The following is an 18,541-nucleotide window of genomic DNA, read 5'->3' on the forward strand; positions in this document are numbered from 1 at the left end:
TTTTAAATAAGAATAGCCAAGAATCTGAGTTTGTATGTGCTCTTCAGTATGGAAAATGGATATTAAAATAATGTGATATTCTAGGAAATCTCAACCTACCATTGCAGGCAAAAATGGACAAAACATTCCACACAAAGATGCAGAAACCAAAAGAGAGTATTGGAAACCATGTGCTACTTGTTGCTCAACATGCATATGAACAATGCCATGAAGTAATTGATCATGTAAAGGGTTTACATAATTGAAACTAAGTTGTTCTTTCAAGCCTAATGTGTCCACACAAGTTGTATCATTCATTCCTCTGTTTTTGTTGCTTGGATATTGGATTCTCAAAGGTATCCCTTCCCTCTATTAGAGCATGGCAAGTACCTGGTCTTTCTCTGGTCTTCCTATTTCTAGACTCCACGCAAGGCCATTTATGAAATTCTCATGTATGGCGCATCCCAAATAAATTACATTTTTCCCCTCATGTCTATCTAAATGCAAGATTGAAACGGAAGTTTGGACTTCATTGTGGTAGGAGATGCATACGCTATATTTTTTGCTCATTGTAACTTAAATCTGATAATCATGCTGCAATAACCAAATAAAAAGGTTTACGTTATTCAACCAATGAGTACCCTATAAGACAAGTTGGCACACAAAGTTCACTAAAATCATAGAAAGTGAAATAGCTTGTGTGGATAAATTGACGTGACATGAATCCTCTAGTTTTCCCACAAATTAAGATAAGGGAGGTTAGTTGCTCATCCGTATAGTGATTCTTCAACCATGATAATCAACCATTGACCAAAGAAATAGCTACCACACACAAAGGCACATGAATTTAAATCATCTGCCAACATCAATCTCCATCATTGGCAACTCGCAAACCCAGAAAAACAACTACACACGCACAATGTAGTTAGAAAAAAAACATGGTTGTAGTGAGGCGCGTCAATATGCAAACCATCAAGACATAGGGGACCGTAGTTTTGGCAAGACAAACACAGTAACAGTCAATAAACGGATTTTATATATCTATAAATTAAGGACTATACTTGGGATATGGGAAGAAGTTTGTTCGATAATATGAAGGTATGTTTATCCCCTTTCCTCACCTAGCTGAGCCTCCTAGTCCCGTATTCATAGTCGCTAATTGCCCTAGCTACCGCCTTTTTTTGGGGTGAGGGGGATTCGCCAAAACAACCAAGCACACGTGCATCAATCTCTCTAATTTGATGTTCCTAAGCCTAGAGAAAATAGCTACACAAGCAAAACATAGTTAAATACCAATCCACAATTGTAGATCTGAAACCATGAAGACATGGGTATTGATGTTTTTTGGCAAGAAATTCACAATCACAATGAACACCGTATTCATATCTAGTAATTTAGGGTTTATACCTTTGGATCTAGGGAGAAATTTGTTCGATAAGAAGATCCTCCTATCCCCTTTCTTGGCTCAAGATGAGCCTCCTTGCCTCGTGTCCCTAGTCGCCCTCACCGCGTCACCACAAACCTTGATGGCAGGGAGGGGGAAGGGAGAGGGGGGAGGCGAGCAATTTTCCCTATCGTCCGTCTTCGCCGAGGTGGGAAGTGAGATGTGTACTGGGTTGAGCGGCGAGGGGATGAGTTTTGATATGGGGAGGGTTGGTGGGCTCTTACTTTAAAGAGAGAGGTGGTTCGGCGATAGCGTACACAATCTTATGCTTTTTCGCTGCGAGTGTCACATGGACTAGGTTGATATAGTTTGAGTGTTGGGTTTTATCTAGTTAGTTTGTGTCCAGAAGAGGTATATTTGTGTACCGTTGTTTTTGCGGAGGTTGGGACTGTCCATAAGTGATGTATTATTATTATTGTTTGTGCTAACCTACGTTTGTCATATGTCCTTGCATTTGGTTTAATCACTTGGTGTGTAATCTTGGCTTGTATTATTAGTGAAGTATGTTCCTCTTTAACCAGACAATGTGGATGGGTTTTCTTGTATTTATATGAATCACGAGATTATGTACGATCACTTTTTTGCTTCATGTATACTTCTACATGGTGTATGGCGTATGGCGTGTATCTTACACCGATAGCCTCTTTGCTATTACGCACGGTACGTCAGTTTGTCTTCTCTATCATTTTTATAAACCTTTATATATCTATCAAGTGGTGCACTTTGATACTATTTTTAGTGTTGAGCACGTATAAAGTAAACACTAATGTATTTTGTCTAAAATAACTTTAGAATGCTTTTTTTTTACCGTGGCACATAATCCCGTCCTCACGCGTTATGGTCACATGGTTTCAGAAGACTCGACTACAGAACAAATTTCCACCGAGCTTACACACGGATCGTCATACCTACAACGTCACTGCTAGCTCTCATCCACCTTGGCACAAGCACAACGACAACAGGAAGAGTCCGGGTACATATCTAGTTTTGGATGGGAATGAGCTAAGCTAAAGTTATCAGCCATATTTCAAATTTGCTCTTTCTTAGTAGTGTAAGCTGCAAAGCAAATAAATTGTTGTTCTCATCCTTGTCAGCAGAAGCATAATCACCCATCTCTCTTTATCATGCAGGATGCAACAGGAGAACGCTTCGGTGAAATTCATTTAGCCATATGCCAAAAGTACCTTTCGATACGCCAAAGGCACCACTCGATCAGGTCACACAGTACTCTCTCTAGCTAGTCCCCACTACCCTACTCTTATGGAAAGTAAAAAAGCAGAAAACAAAAGGAGAAGCTCATGGATGTCTTGACGGCATGACACATGCATGAAGCCGTGCGCACACCATCTGTTAAAAGAAGCTGCCAACGGCAGAAGAGATATTATCATCACACACGCACACACAGCACAGTCATCCATTCCAGTCCTCCTCCTGCTGCTGCTGCATATATGCTGTTGGTGGTGGGCACTCTCTCCTTACAACAAAAGTACAACGCTTTCCCTCTCGTCATCAAATCAGATCACTCACACACACACGTTCTCGCTCACATGAGAGACCTTGGGAATTGGAACATTCTCTCTGCTCTGCTAGTCCATGCCAAAGCAGCCACAGCTGACCACTGACAGTTATATACTGACCTGATAACAGTTGGTGGGTCGTCGTGTGTTTCATCCAGGACTACAGGACATGGTCGTGTGTGCAGCGGCTGATGATGCAGGCAGCAGGATGGCAGATTCTGCTGGCAGGCTTTGCTTAATTGCGCCCCCCAAAAACAAAACGGCAGCAGCAGCAGCAGCAGCAGCACAGGACAACCGGCCGTGCACAGCACAGATCACAGGTGCACACTGCCCTGCACTGCACATCGGCATCGATTTCCTCCTCGTTCGCAAGGCCACATGCACACACGCGCCCAATCACAACTCATCTCCAAGATTCTTGGAAAAAGCGACCAGACCTTTCCAGGGGAAATCCAGAACTACTGGGTCGCCTGGTACTGCTGCTGCTGGCTGCTGATTCTGCTGCTTTCCTTTTCGTTATATATAAATGCTGGCTTAGTAAGCAAAGCGCATGGATGGAGTACGTTATTGGTCACATCATGAGCACGGCCTTTTTGTACTTTGCGTCACCCAAAATGTGAGTGAGTGTGCGTGCGTGATCAGGGAGAGAGGATCTAATCCCAGCCTTTTGTTGGATGGAACCTCCTTTCTAGCCTTCTCTTTCTTGTTCCGAATTAAAACGGCCAGCCGCAGCTAGCTAGCTTGAAGTTGACCTCAGTTGCCAGGGGCCCCTTTTCAACATGATTTCGACAGCGGTATACGTTGGGCGTGCCAGGTGGTCGGTCTCCCGTGCCGTCCTACTTCCAAGGGGGGGCTTTGACAAGGACACGCTAGGAGGATACGAGCAAGTGCTTTCTGCGGCCCGTGGCTGTCGTGGAGTATATATAAGTACAACAACTTGGTCGTCCTCGGAAAGAACATCGGAAAGGGCCAGCCAGCCAGGTCGATCCCCAAGTGGAGACAAGGAACGGCATTCTCTCCATGCATTGATTACTACGGTTTTTGATTGACTGGGCGCGGGCGCCCGTGACATGGATCACATCACACGCACGCGCCTGCGAGCCGCCGCGTCCGGTCATGGGATCATGGCATCATCATCATTCTCCTCTCCCCACGAATATAAGTATTTTTTGTCTCCCTGGACAGTGGACACCGTACGTGCTACGGCTGTGGTATCTCTGACGTGGCTGGTCATGTGAGGCCGGACCGACCGAGGAAAAGGAAACGGATGAAATTAACTATCCTGTCGTAGACAGCCAGACAGGACTACAAGAGAGGGAAAAGTTTGGTTTTAAAAAAAGACCTGCAACTGCAGGAAACCTCAGGAGGCACATGTTTGACTAGTGTCCGGCCGGGGAAGAGGTCTGCACAGTTGTTTGTTCTTTACAAGAAATGGGTCAGGGTAGCAACCAATTAAGCACCTGGATTCTGGCCCATGCCATGGATACAGTATTACTAAAAGAGTTTGGATCTTTCTTGTACCCTTCCGATCATAAGAAATGGAGTACTACCAGCTTGGTGAGCTGTGGGAGTGGTGAAATGGTAAGTTTTCTGTCGCATGGCAGTTCTTTAGCTTGGAATTTGTGGCTGGAGCTGGAAATGGAAACGGACGAAGCAGCACCATCCAAAATAAAGACAAGAAAGATCAGAGCGATGGCATACCTCTCACAAGAACATGGAAATCTTAAGCACAATAACCACTTGGTCACTCTTTAAGATCTGGTTTCTCTCCCATATATTTCGAGCAGACTTTACTCCTTTTTTTGACAGACGAGCAGACCTTACTTTGTAGTGTAGGCAGTGGTTCTGAAATTAGCACTTGCCATCTCTTTGTTTTGTGCTAGGCTTTCCAGAACGTGAACAGCTAAAAGGAAAAAAGATGGGCTGACGGGCTCAGCTTTGCTACACCAATTGGTGGGCCTAGGCAGTGTAGTGCAGCCCAGGGGACCTTCTCCACTTAACCTAAAAGGAATCCCATAGACGGCCCCACCCAACTGATTTCGCAGTAAACTGGAGCAAACACACGTTTTAACATGAACATGTGTAACCAAAACGAATACCCCATCATCTAAAAAAACAAACTAATACTCCACATGTACAGCAACCCAGGACAAACTTCAAGCTAGGTTAATAAACATCACAATAAGAACGTCTGAAGGTGTTAAACTTTTTTTTATCTCTAGGTGTTAATAAACATCACAAGAAGAACGTCGAAGACATCAAGCTAAACGATCGTTCATCTCCAGATCTCTATCAAATGTAATTCCTCACAGATCCATGGGCAAATAAGATGGCTTTGTTGTAGTGTTAAACTTTATTTGCTTGACCAGCTTAGTAAATTGTTAATGCGTACCAAGTGCTTCGAGTGAAACAGTGTAATACATTCCAGAAAGATTAGATAGGCCTTTTTAGGGCAGGCCACACAAGCTTTTAGCCTTTGAGACTTCCACTAAGGAAAAGAAACCCCTGAAAGGAAGATGGGCCATTTCCAAGTAGTTCTTACTTTGATTATATGCATCAAAATCATCAACATAATTTGATTTGCATCTCTTCCCCAACAAGCTCAAATATTTCGTCAATTCTGAAATAAAATTAACTCATCAATACCATCATTGTATCATCAAAGTTATTACTCACACAGTTGAATTTTCAAAAGTAGTTGAACTCAGATATTACTAGTTTATGAAATTTAAAAGTTAGAACGCAGAATGAAGTAATTACCTACTCATCTTGATGTTCACGTTAGCAAGCCAAGAGGTTAAGTAAACCTGTTAACCAAGCAATTAACAAGAAAAAAAATCCTTGTTAGAAAGCATGCGAACATGAGCATAATACATTTGATCTAATCCAAAGATGGCCCTTTAGTCCTTTATTTACATGAGCCAACTTAGTGCATACTAAGCCTATCCAATATAAATGAGAAAAGATATTAGCACCAGGACAGAGAGTCAGAGACAGTTGAGTTTCTAATGGAAATAATGGAAAATGCATAAGAAATCCATACCTGTAAAACCTCATGGGATGGAGTATGGCCAGATCGCCGTGCCTGTAAGACATCTCCTCTCCAATTTTCAGGTAGTTGCCAGCTGTCTCCCGAAGAAAGGCCAATACTCTGAAATTCGTACTGTTCCCCATCATAGAGTTCATCTGACCATTCTAATGATGGATCTACACCTTCTTTCAAGTTAATCGAGAGGAGTTCCAAGACAATTAGTCTCTACATTGAAAATGATTTCCTCGGTCAGGAAATCCCCAGAAGAAAGGGAGAAAACAGGCACGTAAAAGTAAGTGAGTTCTAACTGCACAAGCTAAAACAAAACAGAGTTTCTTAAAAAAAAGCAGAGCTGACTGCAATAACAGTTTCCACGATCAACAAACATCACCATATCATAAAAAACAGTATTATGACATACCTTCAATTGTAGCTCTGATACAAACATCTCAACAAGCTCTTGGGCAAAATTCTCTGACAGGCCATCATATATAAAAAGAAATCAGTATAGTAGTCATATCTTACTGGATTAGGAAAAACATAGGCTTGTGCTGCATATTTGAATCTTGAGTAGCTAGTTCACAAGAAAATTGGGATGAATTGGTGCAAACATAAGAAACTAGAGATTTAATCAGTTAACTCGATCTAAAGTGATAGTGTGATTCATTGGATACAAATGATGTCTCACAGATTATTTCACACTATATACTCGATTTTCTGAATAACTTGGGAGTTATTTCTCAAACTATACATAAGTTGTTTAAATTCCTGAATCATATTCAAGAACGCATTAGTGCCATGTCTAGCAGAAAAGAAAAGGAAGTGGTCATCTGTCTTTCATAATCCTATTAGAGAACACAACTTTCTAGATCTCTTAAAAGTAAGTATTGTCATGTCTTCCTAAAAAAAGTTGGTATTATCATGTCTAGTAGAAAGGAAACAAAATCTATGTGAGTTAAATCCAGTTTTGCATGTAAATAGAGAGTAACCCACCGAATTCTAACATGGAGAACCATTTGTATACTGGAGCTCCTCCACCATCTCCGGAGTCATTCAAATCATCTTGGCAGTCAGTAAAACAGATTAGTGGGCTACTCGAAGATAATTTGGAGAAGCATCGCATGCCACGAGAAGCTTTAACCAAATCAGACACAGAAAGGACCTATTACCAGGAAAAATGAAAAACGACATCAGATCAGACAACCATTCGTGGTTGAATTCATGCTTTACATGATTCTAACTAAAGGACATGAACAAGCAAGTCCTTTGTATAAACATTACCATCTCTTTGTACGCTGATAGAAGCATCTCGCGGCATTGCAGCTGAACCAAGCAAGAGATATGAAAAATGAGGAGATGGACAGGAAAATTAAGCCAAGCTGCTAACGAAGATTGACTGGGCTCCTGGTCGAAGTGTAGCTACCTCCTTGTGCGCCAACTTGGCGCTCGCCTTGTCACGGATCCCAGGCATGTCTTTGAGCACCCCCAAATCCATCTCTGGCATGTAACTGACAAGCCCAACGAAGAGTACACAACCATCCGTAACTAGTTAACACTAACATCTCAAAGACCCAAGGGCCGCCCAAACACAGAGCAGGAGAGAGGGCTACCTGCGGGAGAGGTGGGCGTTGACGAGCGCGGAGGCGTGGGAGCGACCGTCGGTGGCGGCCGCCAGCCACCGGGCCTTGGCAGCGAGCAGGCGCGACCACTGGTTGCGCAGGTTGCGCTGCGCCGCCGGCCGCCACTGGCGCAGAGATGAGGGGGACGGTGTTGGGGATGGGGAGGAGGGTTCGGAAGGGCGGCGCACAGGGGTGGCTGCGTAGGCCTCCATTGTTTCGTCCGCGTAAGGTTTCGCCCCCTAAGCCGAGCGAGTTCGCGCCGCCCGCTGCCCGCGTGCCGCTTTCTAGGTCGAGCTCGAGCCCAGCGCCGGTGCGAGCCCACAGTCCGCACCCCGCACCGGCAGCGGCGGAGCCAGGATTCGAGCAAACAAAATTGGAGATCGGAGAACAGAAAATTGGAAAAATCAGTGAGACTTCAGGTTTGGGGGGAATAAAGTGGCCGCGACTAGCAGGCGGCCGCGGTGCCGCAGGGCAAAAGTGCGGCCGACGGCGCGTGGAGCGGCCGCGCAGAGAAGGTGGGGGGCGGCTTTAGAGGAGGCGAGGGTAGCTACCGGCGGCGGCACAGGCCCGCAGTGTGACGGCCTGTGTGGCTCAGCGACAAGCGGGCGAGACAGGCAGGAAACGCTTCGTCGATTGCTACTTGCCTCCTTGACCATGTTGAGATTTTTTTTCCTTTTAAGAATAACCCGTAATTTTATTCAAACGCTAGAACATTTTGAATCATGGACTATAAAAACTACAAGCAAACTTCTAAAATTAAGAATTACAACGAAGTCTTTTAAAACAAAATTTCGTAACATGAAATACTACTGAGACTTCAACATAAAGACCGCAATCATACTGAAGTAGCAACATCGTCACTAACTTGACTACTTTTAAAGGTTTTGAAAAGCCCCTTGAGTTGCTCATCCAAAAGAATGAAAGCCGTGAGTGTTGAACGTACTTGGGCCGGGAATGATCCCCTAAAGGCGCAGGTCGTCGAACCGCAAAATTTTCGCCAGAACGTCAGAGAAGGACTCCAAAATTACAAAAAAAATAAAACCAACAAAAACATCATGACATACTAACAAAAACTCAGGATTGGGGTAAACAAACCCAAAATCCGCAGGATCGGGTACACTAAACCGAGGATAAAAAATCTCTGGATCCGCAGCAACCCCCGTTGAGGCACCACCACAACAGAGGAAAAACCAGAGTACCTTTATTCGCGGCAGCATCGCAACCTTCCTCATTGCGTTTTTGTTAAAAAAAAAACCTTCCTCATTGTGTTTGAAAGAGCATTTCCCACTTAGATGTTTTGGTGTTGATAACGACATAGATGATGATCTAATCGTGTGCTTAGTATTTTCAGATATCATTTGAAGTTGGCACAAGACGATTCGTGGACCCTCTAAAAGGAAAGAAGCGTACCAGTATTTAGCGGCCTTTTCGTTTGATTTGAGTCGTAGCACATCCGTACTATTAAGAGGGAAACCACAAGGGAAGGTAATAGGTGAATCAATTTCACGTAAACAAGCTTATTCTTGCACCCACAAAAAGCCCACACATGTGAGAGAGAACCTATTTTCGAGTGAAAATGTTGTTGGGGGGTAGTACAACCGGTAGAAGGTCCGTGGGGTAGAACAACCTCCCCTGTACCGGCCAAGGTCCGTCCCTGCCGGAAAACGCTACTGACCTCGGGTAGACCCGGACCGGCACATGACCGGTCATACCGGTTGGGTGGTTCAACTGCCCAAGTACCGGACAAGGTCTACCCTAGGCCGCAATGCCTACAACGGTTAGAAATTTCCCCACTTTTATATACCCCTTCGTCCCCAACGGTTCTCACCCCCGAGCTAAGCCCAAAAAATCTCCTCTCTCACTTCAAGAACACAAGAACTTCATCTCTCCCTTGATCTCTCTCCATAGTTCCCTGCTTCGTTTCATCTTTTGAGGATTGGAGGAGAAGATCAAGACCTAGGGTTTCACCAAGCCAAAAGTTGATTTTCCTTGTTTGTTTTGTGGATTTTGTTTCTCTTGGGTTTTTGGGAACCATAGACGGAAGCGGTTGCCTCGTGCTCATTATTGGTGTTGTTGAGCTCGAGGATTGGATTGGGAGCCTCAAATTGAGTTGTGGAGTGGTGCCCGTGTCAAGTTTGTTAAAGGTTCGGTATTCACCTTCAAGGAAGCCATTAGTGGAGCTCACCTCGCCTTTGTGGTGTTTTGAGAGGAGGATAGAGTGACCTTTGTGGCGCATCTACCTTTGTGGTAGAATACTCCTCCAAGGAGACGTACACTTCCCCAAAAGGTGGAATTCCGGAGTCAAATCTTCGTCTCCCGTGTGTTATCATTCTTGCCCTTTACTTGCTTGTTTAGCTATATTGCTTATATATTGCTTCGGCTATTGCACTTCATACTAGGGTTGCATTCACTTTAGAGAATTTTGCAAACCCAAGGATTAAGTGTTTGTATATTTCAAGAAAAAATAACGAAAAAATAAAATTTGTTAGTAATTGACCATACAGATCTTTCGGTGTTGCCAATTAGAACCAAACAATTGATATAAACAAGCACTTCTTGATACTCTTAGGAGGAACCGAAGTTCCCCCCACCTCGCAACGCCAAGATGGCAGCCGCAGGCGAGGGGAATGGCAAAACTTCAAGGACGGTGGCTAGGGCAGTGCTCTCGTCCCTCTTGACCCTGGTGACCTGGTCCGTGGCTGCTGTCCTCTCCTATTGAGCTGAATTCGGTGAGCTGGGTGTCTGAACATGAAAGGCCGAGATGCCATGTTGGCACTGACTTGTGGGCCCCATCGGTCAAAAACGTCGTTAACGCGCTAAAACTCGGGGTTAGGACTTATGTGCAACAGATTAGACGAATAATAAGTGTTTTGCGCAAAAAATTACGAAGAATGAGTGCTTTGCGCAACAAGCCTCACAATGATGGGTGGTTTCTGCAATTTCCTTAGGCCTGGAAGGACACACACACACAGCGCATGGGGGGCGGTGGGCTGACTACAGACCAAATTCAACATGTTAGTTAGGCCAAGGTCGAGGACGGGGGTGGCCGTTTCAGGGGAGGGGGGGGGGGTGTTGGCTCAAAATATTATTTGGGGATTCGCCGGCACCCAGCCACGGCCCCAATACCAAATTCCCAAAAATAAAAATTGGGCAAAATTTAATTAAAATTGGCGAAATTTAACTGAACTCGGTGAAATTTTACTAATTCGGGCAATTTTATTACAAATGCGAAAAAAACCTAGCCAAATAATTGTCGTCGTCGGTGGTGTTGCTCCACCATTCCTCGTCGCCGTCTTCCTCCTCGCTAGTAGGCTACTCATTGTCGTCCAGCACGAGGACGTTTCCGCGGCGGAGCGCCTTCTCAGCCTCCTTCTTGTACTCCCGCTTGCTCAGGCGAGGAGCTCTTGCTCCGACCAGTTGAGGCTGGGTGTCGCGCCTTCTCGGCCTCCTCCGTCCTGGCTCGCCTGCTCCGCCGCGCGCTGGCCCGGGAACTCCTCCGGGTCATCGGCATGGCGGAGCACGAGCACTTTGTGCTCGTCCTGTGTTGGGGTCGACCCAATCCTCCTCCTTCTTGGGGCGGGCCAAGCGGAGGTGGCCACGGGCCGGGCAGCGACGCTGTGCTCCATCACCGTCGGCAAAGTCCTGCCCTGGCCCTAGCGCTCGTACTGGCCCAGGTTGGCGTCGCACTTGTTGTCGAACCATTGCGCCCAGGCGCGGCCGGTGGGGCGGTATTATTCCAGCAGCTCCATCTCCTGCGCCATCAGGCCGTTGAACCAGTGGTTCGTGATGGCGACCTAGCGGCGTGCGCCCTGAGGAACTGGTGACGTTGGGATGCCATAGAGGCTGAGCACCCAGCCGCTCGGAAGGCGGTAGTCTAGCGGTGCAGGGTAGTCCGACACGTGGAGGGCTTCGGCCTCCTCCACAGTGAACCACCGGCGGCCCCATCTGTTCACAGCGGTGCCGTCCATGCATCTTGGGTGTGAGTTGGCGGGTGAGATGAGAGGAATGGCTGCTTTTATAGGCAGTGAATACGGGCCGGAGGGCGGTGTGTACACGGCGTTAATACACATCGGGAAGGCATGGTGGCACGCCGCATGGCAACCGACGGGACTGGGTGGCGTTTTGACCCGGTGGACCGTCATTGATCGCCTCGGGTGGCGACGGGAAGCCGGTGAAGAGGATTAATGGCCACTCATAGGATGGCCCGCCGCAGCCGTGGGTTGGGTTCGGCCTGGGGGTGCAGGCTATTTTATTGAGCCGTGCCGGTGCAAAAAAAAATTGTGCCCGCTTCCCCAAAACCCGTTTGGGGGGCCTTTAGGGACCGCGGGTGGAGATGCTCTTAGACCCCGGAGACGCAACGAAGGTTGCGGTGGCTTAGATCGAGGGACGCGACGAGGCGGGCATGAGGTTAGTGCTGGGTCAGGGACGGGTGGCGATGTCGCACCGCGCCACGAATCTTGTGTTGACGGCACATATTCTAGGATTCTGGCCCCGACTAATACCCTGAACTGAAAACGGGCTTCCAACGAGGTCCTTATCAAATTATAATCGGAGAAGATAAGGAGCCGACATTTGAAATTCTGGTGACTGCATGATTTGATCACGTGCACAGATTAGTCACTAGGCGTACTCATGAATCTCTCGAGACATTCTAGCCGGCCCATGCGTGGAGGTGGAAATACTGTGCGTGCCACTAGACAAGTGCACGTGCCCGAGTCCAATCCAATTATAAAATGCACACTACGGGACTTTCCAACTGATTTTGCTTGAATAAAAAGCTATCTCCCAAAAATGTCGGAATAAGAGGCAGGCAATTAATATAACGCTAAATAAAGATATAGGTAAATGTTGGCATTACATGCATGCTAAATATAGGTAAAAGGATGTAAATGTTAGCATAACAATGAAGCCATGCTAATTAAATATAGGCAGAAAAAAATATGTTTGTATAACTGTATGCTAAATATAGCTAATTACATGTACTTTATGCCGTGACTCTGCTATAAAGTTCTGGAATAATTTCTTTTAATTTGTACTATTCTGGTCATATATATAATATGCATTTGATTCGTTGATCCTAAATCATACAATCAATATGTACCAAATTCATCTTTGCCTACCTATATATATTTAGACGCCCATGATGATACCTGCAACCTGCTCCATCGTAACCGCTAGCAACAACACCTTGATTGATTCATCTCAGAGCTGCAAAACTACATCCATCGAGACCACCAGCAATATGAGGACCTCTAGCCGCCTCCTCCTCCTTGCCGTTGTCACCATCGTCGCCGTGGTTTATCCAGTTGCCACTTCCGCTGAGCAGCCTTGGTACCCGATCGACGGAGAGGACATCACCAAACCATTCTTCCAGACCCTCGGCAAGTGGGCGGTGACGGAGCACGTCAAGCAGACGCAACACTTTCTCAAGTTCGACAAGGTGTTTAGCGGCGAAAGGCAGGAGTTATCGGAAGGCATGAAGTATCACTTTGTCATCATTGCATTGAACGGAGGCGGCAATACCGGTAGGTATGATGCGGAGTTGATCGAAGGCAACCCACGCAGGCTCATCTCCTTCGCCCCTCCAAACTAAAGCTGGATACTACTCTGGCGGTATATATATTTTGCATGTAATAAACTAGGCTCGAGGATGGCAGTTATGTCGTTTCAATTTAAATAAATAAAACAAAAAATGTTTGAACTTCGAAATAAGCATTCGGTCGACACTTGTATTTCAAAATGCAGCAAATTTGTGTGCAGAGATTTAACTGCTTGACACAAATATATTATACAACATGATAAATCATATTTTCCACTCCTTTTTAACAAACACATTGTGCTTTCTTATTGTATTGTAGTATAACTAAATCATGTGAAGTGACATCGTTACGTAGAACACATTTTGCTCTTGTTACTGTTTTTCTAAACTTTCATATATCATATAGCAAGTATAACTCACTCAACTCTAGAAAACCCTAGCTCCGCCACTGAAATTCGGCAATTGTGTCACACGTGGCGATTGAATCGGCCGCCATCGGCACGGAAAAGAGTGACCTCCTAAAAACGGCCAGCGTCACACCCCTGAGGAGCAACGGTAAAACTAGTCAAATAATTTGGGGCTTGCTTGGGACTAGTGTGTTTCTATTGTTTTTATAGTTTCATCTCCCTCAAATCCAAAAACACTAAACACAAATGAGATGAGGGATTTCAAGAGATTATTCCTAGGTTTTTCCTGTAAAACACCTCATTTTTTTTATCAATCAAAAACACTTCCATACTAGTGTTCTTGAGGAAGGAGATTTGAGAGTTTTAGGGGGATCGGACCCAATCCACTCAAAAACCAATACACTTGTGACAAAGAAAATACAACAATGTGCCTTAAGGAGCAGTCTACCCCTCGTGTCCAAGGTGCCCACCAAAATCTAAATGGACACCACGCCCTGGCTTCTGCACTGCTCAGTGCTACCGAACAACACGGCACAATTGGGGCGCCACCACTTCGGTCGGACCTGGACGTGCAAGCCGCCCCGCCATCGACTCTGCCCTGCTAGTGAACTTTGTTGCACCCCCTAGACCACAGCCACGCTGGACAGATCGGGCCACCCCACTGCCATGGCAAATTTTTGGCGGGACGGGGGAGTTGGGTGCGTTACACTTACACTTAGCAACCTTTCGCTCATTTCTGTATGCAAATTTTTAAAAGGGTTTCAACCCTTAAAGATTGTTTTTGCCACGTGTGCTGATTATACCATGAATAAAAATGAGGCCGTCAAATTCTGTCTACTCAGGGCTGCAACCTGCGAGGACCTACATGTCACTGGGAATACATGAAGAAGATTGATTACATGAATGTTTTCGAGAGATTTCATTGTAATTCTTAGTAATATGGATAACTTTGTAGTTTTTTGTGTCTATGCTGATCCGAAATTTTGTAGTACTTGTAATGGTTTTCGAGTTTGAATATAAGTTAAATGTGATTCTCAAAAAAAGTAACATGTACCGGTTGAGTTGGAAAGAACGGCGGCTTACCTTAGTTAAGACATTACCTCTTGAAGCTCAAAGATTACCATTTTTTGCATTTTGTTGAGTTTGCCCAAAGATCAATCACAGGAAGACGCACACGCAAAAACGTTCACACAATTATTTGACCAATGGCGCGTATCGTGCCCTCTATTAATCTCTTTATTTCTTCTCAAATCCCACGGTACAAGCTTGATACAACCAGCACCGTGTACATGTATATTTATACATGGACGTGGCTAGCAAACCAGCCACCAGAACCAAGTCCGACTAGACTCTGACATTGGGCTACTTCGACTCTAACTAGTACTAGATCAACTTCAGTTCTAAACTAACAAGGACTCGGACAGCCCAAACCGACTAGGAAAGATTAGTTCTAACACATTTTGCCGCTGGATGTATTCCTAACGGCACATGTTGCCTAATTTAATTTAATCATCAAATTGTTTTATATGATTTACGGTTTTGTTATATCTAAGTTGACTGATTTTAAGTTACATAAGTATAAGTTGATCCCTCAGCTGTTAGATATGATTTGTGCTGTAAGATTCGAAACGCAAGATGAAAAAAGAAGAATAAAATGAGATTTAAATTAGTAAAAAAATACTAATTCAATGGTTCTATTTCGTCAAATTAGATTTAATAATTTTATTCCCCCCGGCCTCTTGCTACGAATGTGACAAGGAGAAAGCTCGTTGTATAACTTTAAAAAAAATGTTGCAGAGAACAAAACTTGAAGGTGTGCCTTCTCGACAACGAACCTGTACTTTGCTGTCCAACTGGAGCGTTGTGGGTTTTTGTTTCTGACTGCTAAGCGTTGTGTTTTGGTTTATATATCCAGGCTACAGGCTATTTTATCAAGATGATATGGCATGCCAACGATCTAAACCCAGCTAGAAATAAAACGAGAGCTAGCAGTATCGTCGGAACCCAGCTCGCCTGCCCTTTCTTTCTTGGGTGTCTCTAGTGTCTCTAGTACCGGTACATGATTAAAATTGCGATCAGCATGCCAGTTCCAGAACCAATTGCGCCGCCAAACGTAGCAGCAGCAGTTCAACCCCGTCTCCCAGTTATTTATTTATTTTTTTTTATTTTTTTTGAGAACAACACTGTCTCCAAGTTTGGCAGCAGCGAGTTCGCGTTGGATTTACAGCAGCGCCTCCATCGGGGATTTGAATCCTGTGTCCGAGTTCGCCCCGGGGATCCTTGTATTAGCAAGTGCAAATCCAAATCTTGCTTAACTAAGCAGTAGCAAGTCGGAGAGCCAAAGCAGGAACAGCTTCCGGATCAACGACAATGGCGTAATGAGTCTAAAGGGGACCGGGAAAGAAACGAAAACGCCCAACCAAACACGTTTTTGTCTGGGTCGGAATTTTTTTCTAGCTCCGACTAATACCCTAAACCAAAATGGGCTGACATTTGAAAGTTTGGTGGCCGCATGATTTGGCCACGTGCACAGACCGGTCACTACGGGTACTCATGAATCTCTCGGGACATTCTAGCCGGCTCATGCATGCAGGTGGAAATACCTAGACAAGCGCATGCGCCCGAGTGCAAGCCAATTATAAAATGCACCCTAGACTTTCCAACTGATTTTGCTTGAATAAAAAGCTACCCGCTCCCCACTCCCAAAAAAAATGTTGGGATAAGAGACATGCAGTGCTAAATAAAGATATAGGTAATGTTGGCATAACATGCAAAATGCTAAATATGGTAAAAAAAAGGTGTAAATGTTTTCATAACAATCAGGCAATGCTAAATATGGGCAGCAAAAAATATGTTGGCATAACTGTATGCTCAATATAGCTAATTACATGTACTTTATGCCGGCATTTTGCTATAAAGTTCCAGAATAATTTCTTTTAATTAGTACTATTCTGGTCATACATAATATGCATTTCACTAGTTCATACTAAATCATACAATGCACATATGTACCAAATTCATCTCCGCCTACCTATATATATTTAGACACCCATGACACCTGCAACCTGCTCCATCGTAAACGTTAGCACCGACATCCTTGATTGATTCATCTCAGAGCTGCAAAACTACATCCATCGAAACCATCGGCAACATGAGGACCTCCATCCGCCTCCTCCTCCTCGCCATTGTCACCATCGTCGCCGTGGTTTATCCCGTTACCACGTCCGCTCAGCAGCCTTGGCAGAAGATCGACGGAGAGGAAATCGACAGACCGTTCTACCAGAACCTCGGCGGGTGGGCAGTGACGGAGCACGTCAAGCAGGCGCACGACGGGCTCAAGTTCAACAAGGTGTTTAGCGGCGAGAGGCAGGATTTGTCAACAAGCGTGAAGTATCACTTTGTCATCATTGCATTGAACGGAGACGGCAAGACCGGTAGGTATGATGCGGAGTTGATCGAAGGCAACCCACGCAAGCTCATCTCCTTCGCCCTAGCAAACTAAAGCTGGATACCACTCTGGATGTATATTTTGCATGCAATAAACTAGGCCCAAGGATGGCAGTTATGTCCTTTCGATTAAAATAAATAATACAAAAAATGTTTGAACTTCAAAATAAGCATTTGGTCTACACTTGAATTTCAAAATGGAGAAAATTTGTGTTCATACATTGAACTGCTTGACACAAATGTATTATACTACATGATGAAACATATTTTCCACTCCTTTTTAACACAAATAAATTGTACTTTCTTATTGTATTGTTGTGTAACTAAATTATGTGAAGTGACATCGTTACGTAGAACAATTCATGCTCTTGTTATGTTTTTTGTGAACTTTCATATATCATAGGGTCGTGCAGCATAGCAAGTATAACTCACTCAACTCTAGAAAATCCTAGCTCCGCCACTGAAATTCGGCAGTTGTGTCACATTGGCGATTGAATCGACCGTCATCGTCACGAAGAAGAGTGACCTCCTAAAATCTGCCGGCGTCACACCCCCGAAGAGCACGCTAAAACTAGTCAGATGATTTAGGATTTGTTTGGCACTAGTGTTTTTCTATTGTTTTTATAGTTTTATCTCCCTCAAATAAAAAAAAACACTTAACCCAAATGAGCTGTTTGGCAGGCAGGGATTCCAGGAGATTATTCTTACGTTTCACTATAAAACACCTCCGTTTTGTATCAATCAAAAACACTTCTCGTACGAGTGTTTTTGAGGAAGGGGATTTTGAGAGTTTTAGAGCTTGTTGGTTGCTTAGGGAAAAAAACCTGGACAAGAAACCCAAGGGGGGATTTTGAGGTGCAGAGAGGATACCCGTCTCCCACAGGTTAGATACCCTGTTGACATTTGGCAGTCACCGAAGGAGCCAATGGATCCAATGCATGTGCACACGAATGGATCACAAAAAATGTCACATGTACTGGTTGAGGTGGAGAGGATGACGGATTCACTTTGCAAAGACATTACCTCTTGAAGCTCAAAGATTACTATTTTCTGCATTTTCCCGCTGGATGTATTCCTAACGTCACATGTTGCCTAATTTAATTGAATCAGCAATTTGTTTTATTTGCTATATCTAAGTTGGCTGATTTTTACTTAGACATGAGTTAGATTCCCCAGCCATTGGATATAATTTGTATTTTAAGATTCGAAACGGATGATGAAAAAAGATGGATAAAATGAGATCTAAATACTATCCAATGGTTTTGATTCGTCAACTTAGATTCAATCATTTTCGCCTAAAAATCAGGCAATTAAGATATAACTACCCGTTAGTATTGGTTTGATATGAACGGAACAAGAAGATAGCTCGTTGTATAACTTTTAGAAGAAAAAAATGTTGCAGAGAGCAAAAGTTGAAGGTGTGTCTTCTCTAGCACGAACCTGTACTTTGCTGTCCAACTAGAGCGTTGTGGGTTTTTTTGTTTTTGACTGCTAATAAGCGTTGTGTTTAGGTTTATATATCCAGGTTATTTTATCAAGATGATATGGCATGTGCCAA

General features: G+C 44.5%; 3 protein-coding genes across 3 annotated transcripts; 2 read left to right on the plus strand and 1 right to left on the minus strand.

The window, feature by feature from the left end:
- Window positions 1–5,257: 5,257 nt before the first annotated feature.
- On the minus strand, window positions 5,258–8,219 carry LOC100835974. The gene is made up of 8 exons (XM_003558455.4): window positions 7,582–8,219; window positions 7,395–7,479; window positions 7,253–7,294; window positions 6,965–7,133; window positions 6,393–6,445; window positions 5,984–6,196; window positions 5,701–5,747; window positions 5,258–5,560 (listed from the first exon to the last, which is right to left on the minus strand). The coding sequence occupies exons 1-8, from the start codon at window positions 7,800–7,802 to the stop codon at window positions 5,506–5,508; spliced, it is 885 nt and encodes a 294-aa protein (XP_003558503.1). The 5' UTR covers window positions 7,803–8,219; the 3' UTR covers window positions 5,258–5,505.
- Window positions 8,220–12,730: 4,511 nt separating this feature from the next.
- On the plus strand, window positions 12,731–13,183 carry LOC104582389. The gene has a single exon (XM_010231909.1). The coding sequence runs from the start codon at window positions 12,731–12,733 to the stop codon at window positions 13,181–13,183; it is 453 nt and encodes a 150-aa protein (XP_010230211.1).
- Window positions 13,184–16,687: 3,504 nt separating this feature from the next.
- On the plus strand, window positions 16,688–17,038 carry LOC104582390 (cysteine proteinase inhibitor 8). Its single transcript, XM_010231910.1, has one exon. It carries the CDS (start codon window positions 16,688–16,690, stop codon window positions 17,036–17,038), a length of 351 nt encoding a protein of 116 aa, XP_010230212.1.
- The last annotated feature ends 1,503 nt before the right edge of the window (window positions 17,039–18,541 follow it).

This window comes from Brachypodium distachyon, chromosome 1, assembly GCF_000005505.3.
Source record: "Brachypodium distachyon strain Bd21 chromosome 1, Brachypodium_distachyon_v3.0, whole genome shotgun sequence".
NCBI lineage: Eukaryota > Viridiplantae > Streptophyta > Magnoliopsida > Poales > Poaceae > Brachypodium > Brachypodium distachyon.

Coding starts and splice junctions, on each gene's coding strand:
- LOC100835974 (XM_003558455.4), bottom strand. CDS start 7,802: ATGGAGGCCTACGCAGCCACCCCTGTGCGCCGCCCTTCCGAACCCTCC. Junction 7,295..7,394: donor CCAAGTTGGCGCACAAGGAG/GTAGCTACACTT, acceptor TGCTTGGTTCAG/CTGCAATGCCGCGAGATGCT. Junction 5,561..5,700: donor GTGAACATCAAGATGAGTAG/GTAATTACTTCA, acceptor ATTTTATTTCAG/AATTGACGAAATATTTGAGC.
- LOC104582389 (XM_010231909.1), top strand. CDS start 12,731: ATGATGATACCTGCAACCTGCTCCATCGTAACCGCTAGCAACAACACC.
- LOC104582390 (XM_010231910.1), top strand. CDS start 16,688: ATGAGGACCTCCATCCGCCTCCTCCTCCTCGCCATTGTCACCATCGTC.